This window comes from Nelumbo nucifera, chromosome 1, assembly GCF_055504915.1.
Source record: "Nelumbo nucifera cultivar China Antique chromosome 1, China Antique-T2T, whole genome shotgun sequence".
Taxonomy (NCBI): domain Eukaryota; kingdom Viridiplantae; phylum Streptophyta; class Magnoliopsida; order Proteales; family Nelumbonaceae; genus Nelumbo; species Nelumbo nucifera.
The window spans coordinates 88,590,850-88,602,706 of record NC_142649.1 but is presented as its reverse complement, the minus strand read 5'-3'; the positions used below and the strand labels follow the sequence as shown (position 1 = coordinate 88,602,706).

The 11,857-nt window shown below is 34.3% G+C and overlaps 1 protein-coding gene across 1 annotated transcript; it reads left to right on the top strand.

Moving 5' to 3' along the window:
- The first annotated feature begins 8,896 nt into the window (after window positions 1-8,896).
- On the top strand, window positions 8,897-11,578 carry LOC104587949 (alcohol dehydrogenase 1). The gene is made up of 10 exons (XM_010245739.3): window positions 8,897-9,142; window positions 9,353-9,489; window positions 9,586-9,632; window positions 9,794-10,119; window positions 10,206-10,288; window positions 10,395-10,470; window positions 10,614-10,675; window positions 10,773-10,868; window positions 10,993-11,154; window positions 11,266-11,578. The coding sequence occupies exons 1-10, from the start codon at window positions 9,106-9,108 to the stop codon at window positions 11,380-11,382; spliced, it is 1,143 nt and encodes a 380-aa protein (XP_010244041.1). The 5' UTR covers window positions 8,897-9,105; the 3' UTR covers window positions 11,383-11,578.
- Window positions 11,579-11,857: the final 279 nt, after the last annotated feature.

The window sequence follows — 11,857 nt, the reverse complement described above, 5'->3', positions numbered from 1 at the left end:
ATAACTCAATATTCGGTTCGATTCTGGCTCTAATCCACCCCCGATTTCAGCCATGTTATCGGCGTAAATATTCTGGATTTAAATTCTCACACAATTCTTGACGAAGCATCGTATTCACGGCGCCGCTGGGCGGTGGGAAGCGTTAAAATGCATTAGGTGGTCGTCATTGATGGCGTCAGTCGGCATTCAATAGGTGACCAAAGAAAATAGCACAGGGCCCGTTTGACTGTTTGAGAGTTGAGACTTGAGAATGAGGACCACCTTGGCGCTGTCCATGTTTGACAGCCTGCGGTATTCATAATCCATACTCCAGATCGGATTCAGCAATATCCAGTCTGATCTAATTATTGAAAATTCATATCTGAATTCGATTCGAAATTTAATTGGGTTTTATTTTAATTTTAAAATACAAAAGTATAAAAAAATAATTATTTTTCAATTTTTATATATAATACGTTAATGTAAAATTATAAATATAACATACTGAGTTTATTATATATTCATATATAATATAATATATAAAAATATATTTCTTATAATTTAAATATAATTATATAAATTTTCTACATTAAAATTAATAAACATTATAATATAATTGAATTCAGAATTTGATTAAACTAAGTAAAATCAAATCTAATTTAATCTAAATATTAATCGAATACAAATTACAAAATCAGAATAACCATATCTTCTACTCTACTATTGCATAGAGTTTGTATAAATTATAGATTAACTATCATGCCGAGAGAATCTTGATGGGCATATAGACTGTCAAACGCAGACAGGCAAATTATTTTCCGTTTGAATAAGTTTTGAAAGAATACAAATACAAATATTACAGTGTAAATATATATAAAGTAATACAAAATACATAATTTTGTATCTACATATTTGTATCTAATACTCCTTTCAAACTAAGTCTTGGAAGAAGTACAAATGCAAATATGTGCAATGTAAATACATACAAAATACATGGTTTTGCACTCTACATATTTGAATTTATATTCCTTCCTAACTCAGCTTTAGGAGACAAATTAAGGAGTTAAGCCTTAGGGACATATTTGTATTAGATCTATTCATTAATTGATCAAATTCAAAAAAATTACTTGGTTCGATCTTTTTATAACTATATATAAATGCAAAATATCATTTCTAGTAGTAATGTTTGGTGAAAACCCTGGAAAACCCAAAATAGCTATTATCTTTGAGTTAAAAAATGTGGGTTTTCGTTATTGCTGTTTTTTAGTGTCCTTTTGTAAGGGCTGAGATGAACTTTTTAGTCAAGCTGTTCCAACCGTTTTGACAGAACGGGATCTGCTCCTCACATATGGGCACCTGATAGGCATATTGACTGTGCATTGGGTACATTTCCTGTGAATAATAACTTATAAGTATAAAAGATGTTCCGAATGCATAGAAGGATATACATATGAGGTGCCTTGTATGAGAAAGAGATCCGGTCTCCGTTTTGACGCTTTTCAGAGAAACCATTCCAAAAAAGCTTAAGTGGACAATTTAAAATTTTGACCGACTAATGATCAATTTGGGCTCTTCACAAGTATAGCTTGGAGACTGTCTGTGTGGATCTCACCTCACAAACTATTCTGTTTGGCATTTAGCATGACACATCAACTCAACCCAATCGGTTCCCTGTTTGTTTTTTTAATTGAAAGAAAACTGAGTGCAATTAATCTTTTACCCCACACCTATGGTAACATGTCATGCCCCAAAACATTGCTAACAGCCAAAGTTTTTACTTTTATTGGGCTTGTCTTAAGGTGTAAGAGACGCCTATCCAGAATAAGAGTGTTAGAAGGAAATCCTAATCTGCTCCCCAAAGCGCTCCTAACACCAACCTCACAACAACACGTCCCAACTGCACATTGGGGCATTTGTACATTGTTATTTATGGGGAAATATTTCTGACTCCAAATCTCCTGCCCACAAAAATTCTGCCCACACCTATCAACAATATACTATCCCCTGTGAATTGGGAATATCTCCTCTTGCATAATATTATGTAGAGGATGAGGTGTTCTTCATGTGTGGTTGTGATAAACGTAGGCAGAGTTCTCGTGGACAAGAGATCCGGACTCAATGTTTCTAATGCATAGGGCTGTTCATGGGTCGGGTTGGGTCGGTTTACTGAGGTTTTTCCAACCGACCCGACCTGGTCGGGTTACCTGAGATGGAAACCGAAACCGACCCAGTGTTAAGCAAAACTGACCTGGTCGGTTTGAGTCAGGTTAGGTCGGTTTGGGTCGGTTTCGGTTCTAAGTTCATCCATGTCCCCCATGGCCCATGTGCCTGTGTGGTGCAAGTTTGGATTGTCAGATATTTCAGTTTTTATGTACAACTGAAATATCTTTATTTAACAGTTTTAAATATAAAATATATTTAAATTAAAATTGAAATATATATTTAAATAGTTAAGTAGGAACTAAGTCGGTTCGGTTCGGGTCGATTTCGGTTTTCACACAAAAAAACTGAAACCGACCCGAACCATCAGTTTATGAATTTGTACAACCCGAAACCAAACGGTGCTGATGAAAACCCGGCCGACTCGGGTTGGGTCGGTTTGGTCGGGTTGGGCCTTCTTATGAACAACCCTACTAATGCATGGGGGAATGTATTGTGAGGTTGGTGAGAGGAACTCTATGTAAGTACCAAAGGGAAGAGATCAAAGCCATTGTAAAGAATGACAATGGAAAGGGTTTAGGATGAGGATCATATTTCTCATCCCAGACCTTGATTTTGAAATAAATCTCTATGGGGACCTGAATCCCTAATTTTTTTTAAAAAATAAATTTATTTAAATTAATAGAAAATTTTAGAATATAAATAATATATAATAATATATACATATATATATGTATATATTCAAGGTTGGAGCAAATCAAGGACTTCACTCCCACCTTCGACCTTGTTGGGTCGAGGCGGGGATGGAAAAATTGTAGAGATCATATTGGCTCCCCACAAAGTGCACATATGCACATCTTAGCGTGCATTGGGAACATCTCTTGTACTTATCATGGGGAGATGTTCTTAATACACACGTAGGAGGTGTAACACCCTCTATGGGCGCCAATCTAAATTTTCATCCCTAACCATTGTATGGAGTTCATATTTGCTCCTCAGTCCTCACACAACACTCCTCATATCAACTTCGCCGCATGTCCTGGCCACACATCGGGAACATCTTCTGTACTTGTATTTATTATTCATGGGGAGATGTTCCCAATACATGGAAGGATGTGGCTATGCAGTTAGTGTGAGGAGCAGATCCCAATTCCATTATATGTATCCTAAGAAATGGAGCCATTTGTTGGTAGAGGTGGGTTCGAGCTAAGCCAAGCCGAATATCTAGTTATTCAAGCTCGACTCGCCAATACACTATAGGACTTGAGCTCGATTCGAGCTAGAGACTTGAAATTAAATTCAACTCGAGTAAAAAGCTCATAAGTTCGAGCTTGGCTCATCTCGAGCTCAAATATGAGACAAATATTTTATAAAAGTTAAAAATTGTACATATAATTTTTTATTTAACATATAAAAAATATTACATATATAATACTCTCTCTTTCTCTCTTTGTATATATATATATATATATATATATATATATATATATATATATATATATATATATATATATAAACTTGACTCGTGGCCGAGTTGAGATCTTTTGCCAACAAAACAAACATGATCTAACAGAGTCCGGATCTGCTCCTCACATCCTAGCACCTCAAAACGTGAGGACACCATGCGTCCCCAAACCCATGTGAACTCTATACACGAGTGGAGGAGCCTAATAGTCGTTAGGCCTCCATTCTGTTAGTCCCCCTCCCCCCCTCCCCCAACCCTACCCAAGCCTTATTCGACACTTTCTAGTTTTTTGTTCAATTCCCACTTAAAGCCCTTACCTCTCCTCTTTTCTCTCCGGCAACAAAAGAATGAAACCCTAATGCTCTCCACCGGTTGTAGTGTTTTCTCTGGCGGCTGGTGATTTCACCGGTGAAAATAGATTCCAGTGACAATACCCTACGGTCATCGATAAAATGAGACTCCAACAATTCTACTTATTTCTCTGTTCTTGCCTAGACTCTCATCCCTGTGCAACTACAACATTAGTCCATTCAGCATCTACGCCTATGCTGAATTCAACAACCTACAACTCTCGTTCTTGTTGAGATAACAGTTCTCATATGAAAATAGAACCTCTAGAAGAATTAAATGTGAATCCTCAACCTGTTACTCGAGGAAATTCCGTGTAGCCACCATCTTCTATGCTTAAGTATAGTAGTAATATGTTAGCAGACCAAATAGTTGTTTCTTTCAACCAAAGCGACTACCTCTGCATTTGGGATAACATGAGTTAATAATCAGGGACTATCAAAGCCCAATGGGGCAGCAAGCATGCCTATTATTTGAAGCAACGTGAATGGTTAGCTGATGGAAATGCTGACCATGCAAAAGCACCTTCCCATATGGATGATAAAATAGCTAAAGTAAAGTCTTCAGATCAGGTTTCTAATATACAATCACATGATCCATCAACGAAAAACTCATCCTCAAATATGAAATAGGAGTTCTCTAAATTAGAAAAACCAGAGAAGGCTATAAGTGGTAAGGGGACATCTTGCACTCGTAAAAAGAATTTATGATCTCGACTTATTCTTTAAAATTAATGGGAATCTCTACTAGAAGTTCGGAAAGATTGGGAGTGGAGGAAGCAATGAGGTTTACAAGGTCATCTCATACAATTTTACAATCTATGCCCTTAAAAGGATCAAGCTTAAAGGTCATGATTATTCTATTGCATATGAATCTTTTTCAAGAGATTCAATATCTGAAGAAGCTAAAGGGAAAGAACATCATACAACTTATTGACTATGAGGTACAAAACTTCTAATCATACACTGTGCCTCTCAATTAAGTCTCAGGTTAATGCACAAGTCATGAATAACAGATATACATTAGAGAAGATTTTGTTGTTGAGCCCCTTCCAACTTGTCGTCAAACTAATAGAAAATAACCCAAGAAAAAAGTTGATAACCCAAGAGCAGTTGTTCATGATTCATGAACTTGTAATTATGCAACACTAAGAAGATGAACAAAGGCTTAGTAGTTGTTCATGAACTAGTAAAAAAATACAATCTATAAGCAAATTAATTGTTCATAACATAAAAATTAGTCAGTCCAATAAAATTCGAATTGTTTGAAAGGAAAAGAAAAATGAAATGGAAAAAATCCTGCACTTGGTAATGGCCACCGGTGCTATAGCCTACATGTGAAAAAAATAAGAAACCCCAACAGAGGAAGCCCTTGTACTATTGTCGGAATCTATTCTGGCCGGTGAGATTGTTAGCTGCTGGGGAGAGCACAACCAGTGGAGGGCGCTAGGGTTTCACTGTTTCATTGCCAAAGAGAAAAGAGGAGAGGTAGGGGGTTTGAGCACGACTCTCTCTCTCTCTCTCTCTCTATCTATCTATCTATCTATCTATCTATCTATCTATCTATCTATCTATCTATCTATCTATATCTATATCCATATATATATATATATATATATATATATATATATATAATTGATCCTACCATGTTAGCACCTCTCTCCTTTCTCCCCCACCCCTTTCCTAATTTCTCAGAATTTTGAATTTTCTATTTTTTTAATCCATGTAATATCACTTAAACCAATAAAATGAATTTGTAGTGACATGTTTTGCAAGAGGCATTTATTTGGGCTTCCAATGCATCTCCCGCATTGTCAAATCTTTTATGACCGTTGATTGGTGGCCGGTGCAATGGAAATGCGCATGAACCGAACTCTGGGTGAGGATGATAACTATTGAGGTTCGGGTATTCCAATCCACACTCGTTTCGGTATCCAATCTTTTCCCATTTTGTAGTTTTGTTAAATAAAACCGATTCCGATTTTGGGTATTCCGACCTATACCCGTTTCCACATCCAATCCTTCCCATTTTTTAGTTTTATTAAATATTGTTTATTACTTATTTCATTAAATCAAAGTATTAGAATTAATCTTCCTCACTTAAATAAAGTTCATCTCAAATAATTTCCATTATTTAATTATTTTCAAAAAATAGTAATGGAAAAATATGTAATAATAATAATAATAATGATAATAATAATAATAATAATAATAATAATTTCCATTACGTATTAATTACAATAATGTAATTATTAAATTAATATAATTTCCATTTTCATTATTTACAAAAGCTTCGATTGGGCAATCTTCTAGGAGGCCTTAACCATTCTTGATCTAAGATTGGAAGAGAAAATCTTTTCGAATCTAAACGAACAGTAATATAATTCACATTATTTATTTTTAAGTTGTATCTTAATTATTTTTAAACTGTAATTACCAGAAAATTACATTTAATTAGTTTTAGCCAAGAAATTACCAATATATTTTTGAAAATACGATAATTTCCAAAAAGTGATATATTTTAAATAAATATAGTAATATAATAATTACAGTATTTATTGAAAAACAGTATTATTAATTAATAGTATTTTTCATAATTACAGTATTTTTAATAGTTAACAGTAATTATTTTTAAAATGTAACTAAATAATTATTTTTCAACTATATTTAATGGTAATTATATTTTTTCAATAAATATAGTAATTTAATAATTACAGAATTGTTAATAGTTTAGTATTTTAATAATTACAGTATTAAATGAAATGCAGTATTAAATGTAATTTAGTGATATAATTTAGCATAAATAGCATTAGTGATGTAATTAATACTGTCTTTTTTAAATACTGTTAATCTTTCAAAATAATGAAAGTCTAATTAAATGTAGTTTTATGCTATTATGCTATAAGTAATGTAAAATACATTAGTGATGTCTATTATGCTATAAATAGCATAAATAACATAAGCTTATAAGATATAAATGATTTTTAAATTGTAATTAACAGTAATTATTAGTTAAGCTATAAATAGCATAAACTTACATTTAATTACCAGAAAATTACATTTAACATTAATTAACAGTAATATAATTCACATTATTTATTTTTAAGCTATAACTAAATTATTTTAAATTATAATTATCAGAAAATTACATTTAATTAGTTTTAGCCAAGAAATTACCAATATATTTCTGAAAATATGATAATTTCAAGAAATTAATGTAGTTGAAATAAATACAGTAATTTAATAATTACAATATTTATTGAAAAACAGTATTATTAATTAATAGTATTTTTTCATAATTATAGTATTTTTAACAATTAAAAGTATTATTTAATTAACATCATTAATTACAACATTTATTTATTAACATTTTGTGTTTAAAATGCTTGGTTTATTTATTTGAAAATGGTGTAGATAATTTTTGTTTTTGTTGTTGCCATCTATTTGAAAATGTTTGCTTTATTTATGTGATTGATTAGATATTTTGTGTTTTTTTGATGTTACCATCTATTTGAAAATGTTTGGAATATTTATGTTATTTATGTGTTTGATGTATAATTAAATTTTATTTTGCTATTTTCAATTTGTTGTTGCAGTTTTATATTCATAAAACAAAATAGTAATAATAATAATATAAAAATATAGTATTTCATTTTATTAATAACCAATAATTAATGTAAAATGTAATTTAATTACTGTTAATTAATGTTAAATTACTGTTAACTACATACAGTATTTCATTTAATTAATAAATTCAGTAATTATTTAATTAATTACAGTATGTTTTTAATTGCAGTATAATATTAATATGTGATTATAATACAGTATTATAACAATATAATATTAATTAATTAACATTATTAATTACAGTATTTGATTAGAAGTATTTATAATTGTGTTATTTTTCATAATTTTTAATAATGAATAGTATTTTAAAAAATACAGTATTAATAAATTAATATGATTAATTACAGTATTTAATAAAAAGTATTTATATACATTATTTCACTTTTTTTTACCAAATTTCGTGCATGGCACTGGTCCCCGCTAATAAAATAAAAAATTAGAAAGTTTCCAATAAAACTTGGGGTGGGGGCCTAACGGAAACGGAGGCTAACGACTGTTAGGCTCCTCCACTCGTTTATAGAATTTATATGGGCATACGGACACGTGGCGTGTTTATGTTTTATAAAAATGCTCTGGTTGTGTGGAGCAGATCCGTACTCGATCTAACAACGCACTTCTCACCATAAAAAGTAGAACCCGCCGTATATCAGATGTGCGGTGTGAGATGTTGGTAGAGGGTTGGAAAGTTGTTGTTGGCCACCCCTTTGTCGGCAAGACAAATACAAAATGTGATACAGAGACTGACAATAAAATGTTACGTGTAAACATCTTCATCCGGCCAATTGATACATGTAAACTCAAGACTGGGATCCATCCATCCACAAAACCAGCCAATTGTAAATTAAAACCAGGAATCAATTGGTCAACATCTGCATCCAGGATTCAGGAATAGGATTCCTTCTGGCGAAGTGGTGTGATTGAGACGCGTAAACTCTTTAGGGAGGACTTATGAGGTCAGTAAATCAGACGGCTCTGTCACACTAGTTGATTATTAGACATCATCTACTTCTGCAGTTTTACCTGACAAGCATTGTCTCGTACGAGAGTACTTAAATATGTATTGTATCGGCCTATTGGGTGTATTAAGTGAAAGTCTGACGCGGAAGATCTTCTCCGTCAAGAGTCTGAACGGTCACCTGATCAAGGTCATAATCTCTCCAGCATCTTGAACGGTTAGGATTCTTAATGGTCAAAACATACGGAGAAGATCTTCCCATATCTTTGACTTTCTTCTCTCCCTTTAGAATATCGAGAGGTATGTTTTCCTCCCTCTCTAAAAGTATAAAACCACTGCACAAAACCATGGTCCAGAGAAATTAGAATGGATGGATTCTGGGTTCATGGCCGCTGTATTTACATTTACAACGGAGGCTTGGAGCTAGGCCAAGGCAGTTGCTCCTCCTCGGCTCCTGATATAAATACATCTGCCATGGAGCCCCATCTCACACCACCACCGATTCAAAGCGTTCGAAAATCCAACCAAGGAAGACTCATTCAGTTTCGTGATACAAGAAGAAAAATACAAGAATGTCGAGCACTGCCGGCCAGGTTATTCGCTGCAAAGGTAATACAACAACTCGTCAGTCTTTCTGTTTCTTCTGGATCCGTTGTTTTTGAATGTTGGGTTGATTCTTAAGCTCTTATTGTTTATTGGGTTTGTAGTTTCTACTCTTTTAATCCGTCCGCTTTCCTCTTGTCTAATGGGATTTTAAAGAAACTGTACCTGTTTCTGTTTATTCGCTTTCCTCTTCTCTCATTTTTCCGTGTCTCTCAGCTGCCGTAGCATGGGAAGCTGGGAAGCCTTTAGTGATTGAAGAAGTGGAGGTGGCACCTCCACAGAAAAATGAGGTTCGGGTGAAGATCCTCTACACCTCTCTCTGCCATACCGATGTTTACTTCTGGGAAGCCAAGGTAACTACTTTCAAACAGTATACTCATTTCTTCTGGTGATGCTTCGTTAAGTCCTTTGATCAAATTGAAATGGGTGTCTGTTTCAAATTTTTGCAGGGACAAAATCCTCTGTTTCCTCGGATCTATGGCCATGAGGCAGGAGGGTATGTTCATTTTTACTTTTTGTTAAATAGGATTAAATCACATGTAATCACTTATTGATGGTTGTTCTTGCTGATTGAAGTAAATGTAACGAGTTATCGAGGGTAGAAAGGACTGTTTTGGTTTATAACTCGATGCTTCGTTTATTCTTGTGGGCATATAGGATAGTTGAGAGTGTCGGAGAGGGTGTGACGGATCTTGCACCAGGAGATCATGTCCTCCCTGTTTTCACCGGGGAATGCAAAGAATGTGCTCACTGCCAGTCCGAGGAAAGCAACATGTGCAGCCTACTTAGAATCAACACTGACAGGGGTGTGATGCTTAACGATGGTCAGTCCAGGTTCTCCATCAATGGCAAGCCTATTTACCATTTTGTTGGCACCTCCACCTTCAGCGAATATACTGTTATTCATGTTGGTTGCCTTGCCAAGATTAATCCTTTGGCCCCTCTAGACAAAGTTTGCGTCCTCAGCTGTGGTATCTCCACAGGTGAGATATCTATTCAATCCCAATTTATATAGTTAACCTTGAATTTTCTATTTCTTTATCTAACAAACTTGGGTTTTCTCTTGAAGGTCTTGGTGCCACCTTGAATGTTGCAAAACCTCCAAAGGGTTCAACAGTGGCCGTCTTTGGATTGGGAGCTGTTGGGCTTGCTGTGAGTTTCTATCTCTTCTCTTGTCACATAGATTATTGTCATTATTTGTTTTCCCTTTCCAATCTCCTTTACTGGAAAATTGAATTGTATTTTGCAATGTGAATAGGCTGCAGAAGGGGCTAGAATAGCTGGGGCATCCAGAATCATTGGAGTTGATTTGAACCCAAAGAGGTTTGAAGAAGGTAAATGATCCAGTTCTATAAAGAATAATCTTATTTGGCCTCTAGAGTTGAATAATTTAATTTACAAATGAAGATATTGATAAAAAAAAAATACAAATGAAGATGAACAAGCAAGTGAATTTTCTTCTGTTTCGTCTCGACAGCCAAGAAGTTTGGGTGTACCGAGTTTGTGAACCCAATGGACCATGAGAAACCAGTTCAAGAGGTTTGTTTCGGAAACGTTTGTTTACCATATTGTGAAGCTTTACAAATCTGCATTTATCTTGCAAATAAGCTGAATGTTCTTGTGCTGCTTCATTTAGGTGCTTGCTGAAATGACTGATGGAGGAGTTGACCGGAGTGTTGAATGTACCGGAAACATTAATGCCATGATCTCAGCATTTGAATGTGTTCATGATGTAAGTTTCAATCCTCTCCCCGAATCTTCTATCTTCACAATTCTTTTTCCTCTGTAATGACTAAACCTGAGAACCAAGCTCTCTTAATGCATGTGTTGAATTTCAATTTAATTTTTTTTTTCAGGGTTGGGGTGTTGCTGTTCTTGTGGGTGTACCTCATAAAGATGCTACATTCAAGACCCACCCCATGAATTTATTGAATGAAAGAACTCTCAAGGGTACATTCTTTGGCAACTACAAACCGCGATCTGATCTTCCCTCTGTTGTAGAAAAATACATGAACAAGGTAAGCTTGGCCAACTTCATTAACCTCTAGTAAATCTTGTAATTAGTTCATAGATGTGGGCATAAAACTTGAATGTAGAAACTGACTTGGAACTTGGTCTTCAATGGACAGGAGCTTGAGGTGGAGAAGTTCATCACTCATCAAGTCCCTTTCTCGGAGATAAACAAGGCTTTTGATTACATGCTGAAAGGCGAAGGTCTCCGATGCATCATCCGAATGGATGGTTAAACTGAATGGATGTCTGCATTTCAATCAACTTCAAGTCCAAGTGAAAAACAAAACAGATATTGATTATTGGGAGTTTTCTGGTAGATGTTTGTTACTTTCTTCATTTTGTTCTTGTTATCTCGAGTTTGTATTCGATAGTAAATGTAAATGTAACGTTTGGTATTGAATTACTGAATATTAAATCTTCAGTTTTTGACTTTTTGTTCAATCTGGTTGAAAGTGATGAGAGTGCAAAGCCAACTCTCAATCAGTTCCACCGAAACCGAATTTGGAGAATAGAGAATTTCTAGCTTCAAATCTCTGTCTAAGCCGATGTCCTTGTAACATAATAATAAAGTTTGAAGGATCTATCAACTTCCTACCAACAAGAAACTTCCTTGGTCAAGATTCAACACTTCAAATTACTTTCTTTCACTAGTTAAATCCAAACTTAGTTACAATGATAAAATTTTCAAACTAGAGAAATGACGCTAAC

What these genes read in the sequence shown, in the direction of transcription:
- LOC104587949 (XM_010245739.3), top strand. Translation starts at nt 9,106, where the DNA reads ATGTCGAGCACTGCCGGCCAGGTTATTCGCTGCAAAG. An exon ending in CCAGGTTATTCGCTGCAAAG is followed by an intron (nt 9,143 to 9,352) that starts GTAATACAACAA and finishes CGTGTCTCTCAG; the next exon opens with CTGCCGTAGCATGGGAAGCT. An exon ending in TAGAAAAATACATGAACAAG is followed by an intron (nt 11,155 to 11,265) that starts GTAAGCTTGGCC and finishes TTCAATGGACAG; the next exon opens with GAGCTTGAGGTGGAGAAGTT.